The sequence below is a fragment of the Quercus robur genome, chromosome 9 (assembly GCF_932294415.1).
Source record: "Quercus robur chromosome 9, dhQueRobu3.1, whole genome shotgun sequence".
Classification (NCBI taxonomy): Eukaryota; Viridiplantae; Streptophyta; class Magnoliopsida; order Fagales; family Fagaceae; genus Quercus; species Quercus robur.
In genome coordinates, this window is record NC_065542.1 from 46598490 (window position 1) to 46613016 (window position 14527).

A 14527-nucleotide genomic window follows, 5' to 3' on the forward strand; every position below is an offset into this window, starting at 1 on the left:
AGAAAACAGAAAATGAAAAGAAAGGAGAGAGAATTTGTACCATACATGTTACATATACTTTCAAAGTGCGCTCCCACATGAGCACTATTGCGAAATGTCCCCACGAGACCGATTGGGGTATATCGATTATTGGATAACCAGATGCCTGTCTTATTATTACCACTTGTGTACACGATGAATGACATTGACTGAATATAAAGCACAATATATTCCCAGTACTTTTTGGGTAAAATAAATGTTAGACGAAAGTAGCAAAACCACTACTCTAGTTCTTAAAAACACTCGTAACAAATTTTTTTTGACTTCAAATAGTAAAGCTATCTTGCTTTACACATGACGTAACTATGGGTCTATTTAGCATTGGTTTATTTTATTAAAATTGAAAACTTTTTATTAAAAATACAGTAGATAAAGGTAGAAGTTAATTGAAATAATACAATAAGACTCATAAATAGTTTAAAAAAGTACAGTGTAACTTATGAATAGTAGCAAAAATAAGTTAAAAGGTAAAATAAGCTGACTTTTTAATTTAGAGCCAAACTATGTGTGCATTTGGTTTAGGATGAAAAATGAAAATTATTTTACTATTCAGTTTATTTTTGCTATTATTTATGGGTCTTACTCTATTTTTTGCTACTATTCATGGACTCCACTATACTATTTTAACTAAATTTTAACTTTTTCTACAGTATTTTCAATAATAATTTTTCAATTTTAACAAAATAAGTAGTATCTAAATACACTCTATATATAAATTTTATCAATATAAATTATGTGAATTATTTAAATATATATACTGTCTATTGCAAATGATTAATAAAGTTGCGGTATTTCTCATAAAAAAAAATGTTAAAATAATGAAATAAAGGAAAACAAAAATATGTGGAGTCGGGAAAAAAAGCAAGAAGCGCACATGGTTACAAAAATCAATTTCGTTAGTTTCCTAAAAACATTATTCTGAGTGACCTTATCTTTGTACTGCTGCAAGAGGCATTAGCGCACAAAATGCAAAGAAACACAAACACCCAACACAAAATCTTCACTACATAATTTCCCCATCTCTCTCTGTCTCTCTCTCTCTCCCCTCTTTCACATACATAAACCACACAACAGAAGAGTCATAGAGTTGTCGAGAGACACAAAAACACCAAATTTCACAAAGCCTCTTCATCTATATATATGTGGCATTTATAACCTTATAACAGATTGGAAATTTTTTTAGGGTGAGTGAGTTTTTGCTTTTACTCATCGAATTGCAGTAGTAGTCTTTCTTTTTGTAACTAATACATATTTGTTGGTTTTGCAGAGAGCTATTGTTTGTTTGAGATTAAAAAAAAAAAAAAAAAAAAAATAGGATGATTAATCATCACTGCGTTCCGGATTTTGAAATGGACGAAGATTACTCATTCCCTTCCTCATCTTCTGCTGTTTCTCGCTCCAGAAAATCACCTTTGTAAGCTTTTTTTTTTAATTAATCAATTCTTTATTGAAATTATTTCAAAAAAATTTATACTGAGAAATACACAGGCCAGAAAATGAGATCATGGAGCTGTTGTGGCAAAACGGGCAAGTGGTTATGCAGAGTCAGAACCAAAGATCTATAAGAAGATCTCCACCGTCGAAATTGGAACAAGAGAACGACAACAACAACAACCATATATTTATGCAAGAAGATGAAATGGCAGCTTGGCTTCACTACCCTCTCGATGAGGACAATTTCTGTGCACAACTTGAACTTCTTGACAACAACAACAACAACAACAATATGAATATGAGTAGTCAGAGTCAGATTACTACTCACACCAATATTAACCCTATGGTTCGGTCAAACCAGCCGCCGCCGTCGAGGCCACCGATTACGCCTTCGAGGAGGAGTGAGTTGGCGGAGTCGAAGGTGAGTCAGTTCCCGTCGAGACAAAAGGGTTATTATTGTGATGAAGAAACTAACAAGAGAATGGCGGTGGTGAGGGAATCGAGTACGATGGTGGATTCGAACGAGACTCCCGAGACTTGGGCTGTGGTGGATAAGGGTTGCGCTACCATGAGCGGAGGTGGCGCTGAGGTGGCAGTTACATCTTCCGGTGGTGATGGTGGTGGTGGCGGAGGTGATAGGAGCAAGGTGGAGATGATGACTTGTGAGATGACGGTGACTTCGTCGCCAGGGTGTTCGAGCGCAAGTGCGGAGGCGGGTCAGAAGGAGGAGGCGGCAGGTGAAGATCGGAAGCGGAAATCAATGGAAGCCGACGACGCCGACGCCGACGCCGACGCCGACGCCGACGCTGACGCTGAGTGCCACAGCGAGGTATGTCATTCACTGACTTCACTTTCAACGACTTTTTCACTCTCACTCTCTCTCTCTCTCTCTCTCTCGGCTACCCTGATTAGGTGTGACGTTGGTCAACGTCACCTTCTTCGTCTATCTAATATCTATCATTAGATGTATCTTATCTTTTTGGGATATTATTTTATGCAATACTAAATTTTAATTCATATAATTGAGAGAATAAATAATGAAACACATACGGATTTCATTGTTTACCACCACAAAAAAAAAAAAAAAAAAAAAAAAAAAAAAAAAAAAATTATTCATTATTAATAAGGCTTTGCTTTGTACTCCTATAAAAATAAAAAATAAAAAATACTTTTTTTTGTGATTGGATCCACGTTTATTGGCGTATGCATTAGCTACGACGTGTTTTTTCTTCTTTTTTTTGTTTAAGCCGCAACTTTTGACGGTTTTCTGTGAATAGTGCATCCGTGTACTGTTTACCTATCTTACAAATTTCACTTTTTAATTATTTTTTCATTAAAAATGGAGTATTATTTATATATTTAAAAATTATTTTTCTATAGTATTTTCAATTTTAATAAAATAAGTTCTATTTAAACAGACTTTTTATCTCACCATCCCAATTGGCAATGGTCTATATATGCCAGATGTTACATTTAGGATTTTCTGTCATATACATATTTTGTATGTCTTACCCAGATTCTACCAGGTTCTTGGATTTGCTGACAATATTTTCCAATTTTTAAATTTTTTGAGAGTTGTACAATCAAATTTCAAAAAAAAAAAAAAAAAAAAAAAAAAAAAAGGAGATTTTGGTACATTACAATTGCTTATTTCGATATGCTACTGGTGATGACAATCGAGGTTTCGTATGGAAACAAGACAACCTTTGGAACTGGTTGGTCCATGCGATGGAAACTCATGCACCATACCATATGTGTATGCTGTTGCATACTGTTGACTAGACTCAAAATTGTTTTTTTTTTAAGTCCAGAAATTTTTTTAAAAATTGACACTTATTGCTGATATAAATTGGTAAAGATAAATTTTTTTAAAAAAAATGTTAAACTATGTTTTTGGTCCGGATCTTTTGCACATATTTTAATTAGGACAATAATCTTTCAATTGTGTGAATTTAATTTCTAATATATCAGTGTCGTGTTAATTTAATCTGCATTGTTATCTCTTAGATAGAATTTGCTAACTTAACAAATATTTAAAATAAAAAAAATTAATTTATTGTCATATCAATGAAAATTAGTTTTTTATTTAGAAAATTAGTTATGTCAACAATTTTCATCTAAAAGATGATAATGATAGAGGTTAAATTAATAATATATTGAAAAATTATGAACCAAATTAATATAATTAAAAAATTAAGTATCAAATTAAAATATGATATTATAATGTGATGTGAAAGATGGGGGACAAATATCGTAGATTGCCCATAAAAATTTAGCGAACTAATTGGAAAAATGTTGTCACATTATTGGTGCATGTATTCTGTTCGTTTATGCTTTTAAGGCTGTAGGGGGACACGTGGTGGATATGTCTTACTTTGTAACAAGCCACGTGTGTGATGGAGTTTAATTTTTATGAAAGGTGAAGGATGATTGGTAACAGATGTAGGCTGCATCATATGATTGATTATGTTTTTTTTTTTGCGTGGACGGTGTCAGCATGTTTTTCGGGACTGATTTAGTATTTTCAACGAATACTTGGAGTATTGATTAACAATTTATTTTAAGAAAGTTTTTATTAAAAAAAAAATTAATTAATATTTTAACCATTTATTTCATTTTTCATAAAGATGATATTAAAATTTTCCTACAATAGATGGCTAAGATTCTCCTCAGAGTGTCCCTTTCTTTGTCATAAAGAATCAAAACACCAAACTTTAATAACACATGGTTTGGAGAAATCAATTGTTGCTAGCTGAACTAACAAATTGTCGTGCATTTATTACGTCACATGTGTGTGAGTGTGACCACTGGCAATTACTATTCATGTTTATCCAACTCATCAAAATATGTAACACACCACATGGAGCCTAGACTGACTTATCGGCGGGCGGAACCACAATTCCACACGTATACAACATGCTGGACCGACAAATTGGTGACTTTCTATCGCACTCACATTTAGATGAACATGTGTTAAATACTTAGTTTTAAAAAAAAAATTAAAAACACCGAATGTCTATTTTTCCAATTAATTTGAACGGGTTGGGAATTGTTTGGGTTCACACTTTTTCCTTTCTTTTTTTTTCTTGAGATTAAGTAGTGTTGGTTGAAATTTTCATGATAAAATCTAGGATCATAATAATGTTTTTTGCCACGGCTCGCGGATTATGAGTAGGTGAGAAAGAAAAAAAATGAAAGGTTCATATGAAAGTCATACACATTCAATTAAAATTTGTTTTATTAGAGTTGTGACAAAATAAGTTGAAAGATATAGAAGAATGGAATAAATTAGTGAAAGATATAAAAGAGACACATTGTGGTTTTTGCAAATAATAATTATCATTCTCATGTGTTTGTATAGAAAATTCCACACCTTGCTTGTATGTCAAGTCTTAATTAGATTTCAACATCTTCAAATACTTGTGTTGAAATCCAATCAAGACTTGACACAAAAGTAAGGTATGGATTTGCATATGAGAATGAGTGTATCCTTAGTATTACTTTGGATTTACTTTTCTCAAATAATAATGATATCGCTAATTAAATTTATGATAAAATCTACTATTTTAATAAATTATTTATTGTACTCTCAAAATATTGTACGTATAATATTATGTGGATTCATACTAACTGATTTTTTTTTTTTTTTTTGAGGAAATCCTAACTGAATTGAATATACTGAAAACACCCCCCATTTTGGGCGTGGTCTCTCACGCATACATACATGGTTTTGTTTTTTTTTTTTTTTTTTTTTTTTTTTTTTGATAAGACAGACATACATGGTTTTTGGCATCATAGCTTATAAGAACTGGCAAGGCAGAGCTAGGAAATTTGCATAAAAAGTGAGTGAAAAAATTGAAAACTATCATGCTTTTTGAGAGACAAGTAAACTAAATAACTAATACCATACTAAAATTCTTGATTCTATCACTTTTGAACTTCTTAATTTTATATTATTTTTTTAATACGTAACTTCTTAATATTATGAATGAATTTAATTCTATATCATTCTTTCACATAAGAAGCCATAAAGCTCAATTGGAAATTGTCATACAAAATTAAGAATTAAATATCTAAATTTTATTGTATTTTCTGATAAAATAAACTTTAATACTAAAAAAAATGGATGAAAATTAGATATTTTTATTATCTCTATAAAACACTTTTATCCTTTTTACAAAAGATTGAACTTCTTAAATATTATAATTTAAAAGACTTAACATAGTTCCTTTTGAGAGGAAGGTGCTCATAATTTTTGGGGACCAAAAAGTCAAAAAAAAAATTCTTAATTATTTTTCATTAGGGATAAATGTATTTATCAAAATCATGGCCCCCACCCCTATATTTATCTCCGCCCCCTATAGCCTATTATGGGGGGCTACATGTTGAAATTATGATTTTCAGTATGTGAATGGGAGTCTATTATTCTACAGTGGCAAATTTATTGTCCAGTTTGGAGAGCTGCTTTCTATTTTTTATAACGTTTCTTTTGTCATTAGTGGACATTTTCCCACCTACTATTTTTGTTAAATTAAGGGCAATTTTAATAGCAGTATTTAAGTATTATTGTTTAGTTTTCAGTATTGTAGAAATACGTGTTTGAATATTATAGAAATATTTGTCAGAAGTATTATTGTTATTTAAACACTAAAAACTGCTGTTTAAACAAAAATGCCAAACAGCCCCTAAAAGTCTAGAAAAGAAAGAGCTCTTATAGTGAAGTAATAAATAGTAGGGTAGCCAACTGTAATTCACTTTATATAGAGAATTGAGAGAACTACTGCACACCCTTGATGCGATGGTCACTCTGGTCACACTATAAATATTAGTGCTTATGTAGTGTGAGGGGCAAGGGTCAGGGTTCAAGTCCCTAGGAGGAAGCTTTCACACACATATACACTTAGATTAGGTTAGATTAGAATTTCTATCTTGTAAAAAAAAAAAAAAAAGCTGAGGGAATTTATAATTTTATTATAGAAATATCACGTTTGTTGTGTTCGCAGTCATTAGTGTTGCCGTTGATTTGATAACTTAAACTAGAGCATAAAAACTAAAAAGTATCGGTACTTGGCTGGACTGAGTCATGCAATATTTAGGACTTGTTAAAGGATTTTCTTTAGGGATCGAGCCTTAGTGTGATGGCAAGTGCCTTCCATCAAAAGTGATAAGTCACGGGTTCAAGTCCAGGAATAAACTCTTAAAAAAAAAAAAAAAAAAGTTAGTGGTAAGTTGACATTTTGGATCTGCTTTCAGGTCATCCCAGTTATCTTGTCTATACATAATGGATTTGTGCCTCAAATGTTAGGATAATAAGGGTGTTTTTCATTTCCTTGAGACAAGTAGATGTTTTTTTTTTGGGGGGGGGGGGGTGTGTTCAAAGGCTTCACTTAAAAAGTGAGGAAGAGAATTTTACCTATTTATTCCATTCAAGCAGTAGGAGCTAAGAATGTGACCTTGGTGATGATGAGCATTTGCTTTGCATTCTGAAAATTGTGGGAGCCAGAGGGAAGCATTTTAAATATGCAATCAAGTGCTACCCATATGGCACTGCTAGCTTCAAGAGAAAAAAAATGAGCTACTGCCGGAAGTATATTTTTAGAAGATGTTTCAGGCCAAATTAATAGTCATACTTGAAAATAGATTGCGTGTTTTATGTTCATGGTGCTTTTATGTGCACACGTGCTATAACTTCTTTTTCCTGTTTAGGTTTTTGGGCTCAATACCCCTGTACTTCTTTTTAATATCCTTATTGATTGTAGTTGACTTTATATGATCTTATTGTTCTCTCTTTTTATTGTAAAAGGATGTTGAGTTTGAATCTGCGGATGCAAAGAAACAGGTTCGTGGATCAACCTCTACAAAGAGATCCCGTGCTGCAGAGGTCCACAATCTTTCGGAGAGGGTCTGTACTCTTACAAGTATTCTAATAATTTTGACACTCTGTCTCTATTTCATGGGGTTATTTTACTTCAAATGGTTAAATGTTGCTTTCATGTGCAGAGACGTCGAGATAGGATAAATGAGAAGATGAAGGCTTTGCAGGAACTCATACCTCGTTGCAACAAGGTCAGTCACACATAATTTATTTAATTGAGATATTTCCCAACTATTAGGATAGCAGCTTAAAAGAAAAAAAAAAAAACGTAGATGTTTGTTTTTATATGCTGTTGACTTATTTTATAATTCTTGTTCATTCTAATTTCCAGTCAGACAAAGCTTCAATGCTGGATGAGGCAATTGAGTACTTAAAGTCACTTCAGTTGCAAGTACAGGTATATTGTTTTTATCTTGTTTATCAAATACAAATGTTTCCACGAATGGTCCAACTGCCTCAGTCATATTTTATTTGCAAGCTGGATGAAAATAAATCTCTAATTATTGAGATACATGACTCTGCTCCTGAAGAAATTGTTGTTTCGCTTAATTGCAGGTGTGATGTTTTAGTAGTAGACATAATAATGAGAATCGTAATCCTTTTATTACAATAATAGTAGTATAATATGCCTGCATTATTTGTTCATTGAGAGCATTAAAAAAGCACAAAAAAAGATGTTTTGATCCTTTGTAATGCCAAACCTGATCCTCCCGCTCGGAATTCTCTTTGAAGTTAGGTTTACGAGGGAGGTGAATATGTTGCTGCAATAGTTTTGACACAATTCATGTTATTAATTTTTGGAACATTGAGCTTTTACCTTGGGAAATAAGTTCATTTTCTGGAAGTACACTGGTTCTGGATAAATCCATGACCCTAGAAATTTATATTTTTCCTAAGGAATGAATTTTATTTATCCAAAACAGTCCATTTATATTACACTTTTCTGGAGGTCTTCCACTAGTTTTGACAAAATATCTTATTCTAGATTCTGGAAAGTCGAATCCTCGGGTAGGAATTAATCATCTTACACCGAAATTTCCTACTCACTCCATGCTCATTGGAATCCTGTCTAATGCTGTGGGGTCTCTACTGAAGAGCCAAGCCGATTTAATGAAATGTCAGAAATATGTCTTTGAGAAGTAATGCTACCTGCAGTGCTAAAAATTAAGGACCATCCATGCAGATTTTACGCGGAATATAAAAAAATTGCATTAGATTTGAACAGCATATTTTAATATTTGAAACATCGGTAGTAGTAATAATCTAATATTATAGATTCTCTTAAATTGGACTGTGTCCTTTTCACCTCAGATTAGACTTTTGTTGGATTAACTTGCCCAATATTCCAGAACAGGCCAGGAGAATGCAAGAAAGTTTCTGGAACAGCAAATGAAGGATTATGACTATTCTATTTTTGAAAGTTGACTTAGCTTTTAGGTATTTTCCAGCATGTAGCATGGTCCATTTAATTTGAAGAGTGCATATTTAAAAATGATGTCACACAATCTGCATATTGTGCAGTTATACAAGTTCTTGGTATACAAACACGTATTTCAGTACTTTTTTATTTCATATAGTTAATATCTTACCAATAAAAATTATGACCTCATGCATTATTCATAACGAAAATTAGGTGTTAAAATATTTCTGCAGATGATGTCCATGGGATGTGGCATGGTCCCTATGATATTTCCTGGGGTCCAGCAGTATATGCCTACAATGGGTATGGGAATTGGGATGGGCATGGGCATGGGCATGGAAATGGGCATCAACCGGCCAATGTTTCCATTTCCCAATATGTTAGCTGGTTCAGGGTTGCCAACAGGAGCAGCAGCTCATCTGGGACCAAGATTCCCAATGCCAGCTTTCATGCCGCCTGTTCCTGTGCCTGATCCTTCCAGAATCCAATCAAACCAGTCAGAACAAATGCTGAACTCATTTGGGGCACAACATCCAAGCCAGTCATGGTTCCCAAATTTTACAGATCCTTATCAGCAGTATGTTGCTCCCCACCAAATGCAGTTACCGCTACCGCAGGTACTTTTACTTCTTAGTCTTGCCTCTGAGTTAGGGCTTAGATGTGTTTGCGAAACTTCTTTGCCACCTCTATGTAATATAATATTACCACTTACATAGTTCTGTTTCTTCTGATAAGAGAAATTATCATTTTGCACTATTCCAGGCTATTTGTAGACCATTATGAATCCATACACATAGATTGAAAGATCACAATACCACTCATCCTACCTTGTCATAACTTTTGATTCAGTATATCTGGTTACAGCATTATTAAGGAGTAGCAAAAAACAAAAAAACAAAAAAGTTGTCTGTTTGTCCTAGGTGATCATACCTTTTTATAGAGAACATGTTACAATCTTGTTAAGAGCAATTAAGCTCAGGCTTGAGTTACTCCTGTCCTGTCTTCCTTTTACTTTAGAATTTATTAAAAAAATATTGTTTCTCATTACTTAAAATGATAAGAAATTTTCTAATTCATTTTTAGCTTACCACATGCATGCTTGAGGTTAATGTGCATGGCCCTATTCCATCACTATTCTCTTGGGACCAACATTGTCAAAAGCATCAAGCACACTTAAGCCCATAGGCCTCCTAGAGTCTAGGCACAAAGCACGATTTATTGAAGTAAAATACACATTTTTCAAACATAATGTATAATAGCTTCTAATAAAAGTATGCATGACATATTATTGAAAAAATTTTACTCGAGAAGGTAATATATTTTGCCTATTAGCTCAAATTGATGCATTGTACAAAGGTTGTATATTTATATAATTCCATTCTACTTACAAATATACGTAACTATAACACCTATGATAATACTTAAGTTAAAATATATCTAAAAGCCAAAGGCCAAACAGCAAAAGAAAAGTAATTTGTCTTGTTTGTCTTTTGATATGCAAACAATGAATTGTTTTTTCTATTACACCACTTTAAGAATGCTGTTTGTATAATAAATAAATAATTTATATCATTACCTTCAAAAACAAGTGGTTAATTTTTATGATTCATATATATTTTTAGCAAACAAATAATACAGTTTGCTTAGGCGTGCCTTGTGCTTCTTCAAAATGCATTTGAAAACCTTGAACAGAACTTAGGGTTTTGAGTTTTAAGCACACCTTAGCGCACTTATAACTAAACTACTTGGGACTTTAAGTAGTTGAAACTAGTAAGGTCTATTTCCTTTTGCAGAATCAAGCAATGGCCCAGCCGAGTACTAGCAAGCCAAGCACCAGTAGGGGACCTGAAAATCTTGACAATAACCGATCAGGTAGGCTGGCTACAAAATAGATCTAAGTTTTATTATTATTATGTAACTAGTTGCGGATCTCGCGCGTTACACATGATAATATTTTTAAGATAGTCTCATTAAATTTATTTTTACAATTTGGACTAATTTAATAAATAAAAATGTATTTCATAATCATATTTTCATTTGTTACAATGACAATCACAAATGTAATATATAATTTTTGTCATACGAAAATGAAAACAATATAATTTTTCTCAAGAATTCCAAACGTTGAAAAAGTATTAATTTTTTAATAAAAAGTATTTATAACATTTTATGTATCATTAAAAGGTAACTAAAATTTGAAATTTTTTTTTAATTAAAAAAAAAATTCAAACCCAATTTTTTCTATCGTACAATTAAAAACACACTAAGAAATGTATCAAAAAAATTTATAAAATTCAACAAAATTACAATTCAAATAAAAAAGAAAGGGAAAAATAAAAGGCAAATCCAAGTCAAAGTCAAAGTCATTCTCCCGAATATGTAAAATATTTCAAATGTGATGTGACCAAGTCAAATATTCAATGCATAATCAGATTCAAAAAAATTATTCTATTATATATAATGATTGTGATCAAGCCACATATTATGTTAATACTATCATAATCTAATCTAACATCTAATCCAACATGCAAAAAATGGATAGATAACTAAATAATTTTAAACTTGAAATTGAATTTGTTTTCTTAAAAATCTCAAGAAATACACTAATGAGATAAGGAAGATAAGCAATACAAAATATTCATAAATGCTTAAAAACAATTACTCACGCATCTAAAAACATCATATAATAAATATAAAACAATTTGGTGCTAATTTGTTAAACAATATTTTTACAAATAGTGAAAAGAAATTGCACAAAGATCATCTTCTTCAACTGCACTAATTGTTCTTCATCATATTATCCAAACAATCTTATTGTTTTCCAAATAAACTAAAACCTAACAATAACACAAAATATGGACATATTATAATATAATTTTGCCCCAAATCTAGTCAACAACATTAGAAGTATTTAGTGTTGCAAATAAAATGATAAAAAGAAAATACTTGCATAAAGGAACACAAATGAGTTAGTCAACAATAAGACAATGGGTGTACAAACTTCATAAAAAATCCAACAAAAAATGAAAAACAAATAAGAGAGAGAGAGAGAGAGAGAGAGAGAGAGAGAGAACCTTTTGTGTGGGAAAATAAAATATGCATAATTGGGAAAGAGTGACAAGTTTACGGTAAGAGGATGATAATAAAAAGAGATAAAATAAAGGAAGATAAATGATCAAAATTACATTATCAAAAAAAAAAATGGTCAAAATTATATGTAAAGTTAAAACCACCTTAGTGGAATATGTAAAGACAATACTTAGTTATAACATTAAAATTAAAGTAGATAAATATGTAACATTAAAACCGCTTAGGAAGAATTTGTAAAGCCAATGTATTTATATATTTAATAATGTCAAGAAAATTAGAAGTAAAAAATAAAGATGAAAAATATAATGATGTGGCAATGACATAAAGGATGAGGTGGCTTAATAAAAGCGTAGTAACAATAAATGCTAAACTTCAACTTTTAGATATATATAGATTATGGGAAAACAAAAAAGTAAAAGTACAAAGCTTAGTTGACAGTATTTTATTGTATTCTACATTCTATTTGGGACAAAATTTAGCTCCAAACTAGGTTGGAGTTATCTTCTCCAACCCACTACATGAAGGTTTATAAGACTATTCATGTATATTATTTAAACAAGTCACATTATTCATTTAAAAAGTCATGTAAATAAAACTATAAATAAACATTATGGTTTCTTCAATTGCCACATAGTGGGTTGGAGGAAGATAATTTCAAATTGGTTTAAAGTTAAATTTTTTTCCTTACTATGCTCCACTTCAAATCTTGACTATTTGAAAGTTTCATTTTAATTTGAGTGGGGGTTTTCTTTTTCTTTTTAGGCAAAAATGAAAAACTGACCCTCTAACTTTCAGTTTTGTCAATTCAGTCCTCTAACTTTCAATTTTTGTCAATTCAAGGCTCCGTTACAACTCAGTTAGTGTTGCCGTTAGATATGCTCGAAACGACGCTGTTTTGCTCTCTTCTTCTTCTTCTTCTTTTTTCTTTTCTTTTTTTTTTTTAATTTTTTTTAATTCGGAATTAAAATAAAATAAGAAAAATCTGGGAAAAAAAAAAAAAGGAAGGAAATCAGAATCCTCACCGCGATCGTTGAATCTCGGCCGTTGATCTTCCATTCTGATACGCAGATGAAGAACACGAGGAAGAAGAAAAGGAGGCCTCGAGTCTCTAATCCCGTCGCCGGCAACAAAGGCAGCATTGTTTTTACTGCCGAAGAAGACGAATAGAGTAAGATCTTCAAGGCCTTAGCAGAGGCTTTCTCTTTGGCTTCTCTAGACGACATCGTTTCGGCCCTCCGCCAAGCCAACGGCGATCCTAACAAAACTGTCGAGATATTATCCATGACCTCGGGTTACAGTGTGGAGGACCCGTCCATGACATCGGGTTCGGGTTCAAGTTTGGGCACGAGTTTGGGTGCAAGCTCGTCGAGCTCGTCAGAGGGGTTTGTGGAAACCGGGTGCATTCAAAGACAAAGGGGAATGACAACGTCGTTCCCTTAATATATATATATATATATTTTTTTTTTTTTTTTTTTTTTTTTTCTTTCAGATTTTTCTTATTTTAGTTTAATTCCGAATTAAAAAAAAAAAAAAAAAAAAAAAAAGAAGCAAAACAGCGTCATTTCAAACATATCTAACGGCAACACTAACTGAGTTGTAACGGAGTCTTAAATTGACAAAAATCAAAAGTTAAAGAACTAAATTGACAAAACTGAAAATTAGAGCACTGAAATGAAAAACAATAAAAATTAAAGGGTCAATTTTGCATTTTTACCTTCTTTTTAAATTCTTTTGGAAAGGAATAATATAGTCTTGAGCTGTATCTGTCACAATTGACAAACTATGAAACAAGTTGATTGTCACGGTTTGAAACCTATGCTACATATAGAAATAATGACTCAATCCCAAGTAATTTTCACCATCCATCAACTTCTGACAGATTTCTACTTTTTTTTTTTTTTTTTCCTAATGATTTCCTAAGGGACATGACATGTCAATAGCAAAGATCCCTGGCTGGCTAAGTATGCGCAAGATGCAGCAATCTGTTCTATAGTTGGTGCCAACTACTCTATAAAAAGTAATGCCTTGTGATATATCAATGTAAATGAGGATTACACAGATATAACACAGAACTTGGATAATACCACTAATATTGTGAATTTTTGTTCATTACAGGTTGAAGCCTTAACCCTGATGGATCAAGTATAGGACTTGTGCCTGCTAAGTTTTGAGAGAACAACACTTTTTTGAGAGAAGCTTTCCCAGAGGGAGGCTGATACATTGTAAATTAGCTAATATGTAATTATTTACACCCCCTTTTAAAATAAAGTTTTCCCTTCTATTATATCAACTAGCTTGTAACTCCATACATATGTATGGATATATTTAAAAGATATACATTAAGATGCATTATATAATTCTTATATATATGATTTAAATATTATTGATAATCATTCTTATATATATATTTTTTAACTCTTTAAAAAGTCATTTAAGAATATTATTAGGTAGAAAATGTAAATTGCCCATTTTTTAATTTTTTTAAAAAAAATAGGTTTATTAATTCTAGACTCCTTAGTTTTTGAATAACTTACTTGGATAAATATTTATGATGTGACCCCACATTTGACTCCAAAATTAAAAAATAAGACTCTATAAAAACAAATAATTTAGAACATATGACGCAAAATTAGATTTCAATTGTAGAATCTAATTGGATTTTTTTTTAA

The 14527-nt window shown here is 31.8% G+C and overlaps 1 protein-coding gene across 4 annotated transcripts; it reads left to right on the top strand.

The window, feature by feature from the left end:
• Nucleotides 1-942: 942 nt before the first annotated feature.
• LOC126698720 (transcription factor PIF1) lies at nucleotides 943-14215 on the top strand. Of its 4 annotated transcripts, XR_007646573.1 has the most exons (10): nucleotides 945-1223; nucleotides 1307-1453; nucleotides 1528-2302; nucleotides 7277-7375; nucleotides 7474-7539; nucleotides 7680-7745; nucleotides 9002-9385; nucleotides 10562-10640; nucleotides 13780-13875; nucleotides 13974-14215. XR_007646573.1 is itself a non-coding variant. In XM_050396119.1 (9 exons), the coding sequence occupies exons 2-9, from the start codon at nucleotides 1356-1358 to the stop codon at nucleotides 12968-12970; spliced, it is 1611 nt and encodes a 536-aa protein (XP_050252076.1). In that variant the 5' UTR covers nucleotides 944-1223; nucleotides 1307-1355; the 3' UTR covers nucleotides 12971-13283. The 4 variants fall into 4 exon arrangements, 3 of the variants coding, with proteins under 3 accessions (XP_050252078.1, XP_050252076.1, XP_050252077.1); XM_050396119.1 differs by lacking the exons at nucleotides 13780-13875; nucleotides 13974-14215 and adding an exon at nucleotides 12927-13283 and having other exon boundaries at nucleotides 944-1223; XM_050396120.1 differs by lacking the exon at nucleotides 13780-13875.
• Nucleotides 14216-14527: the final 312 nt, after the last annotated feature.

Excerpts from the sequence above, each read along its gene's own strand:
- LOC126698720 (XM_050396119.1), top strand. The coding sequence starts at position 1,356 with ATGATTAATCATCACTGCGTTCCGGATTTTGAAATGGACGAAGATTAC. Across the intron at positions 1,454-1,527 it reads CGCTCCAGAAAATCACCTTT|GCCAGAAAATGAGATCATGG; the intron begins GTAAGCTTTTTT and ends AGAAATACACAG. Across the intron at positions 9,386-10,561 it reads TGCAGTTACCGCTACCGCAG|AATCAAGCAATGGCCCAGCC; the intron begins GTACTTTTACTT and ends TTCCTTTTGCAG.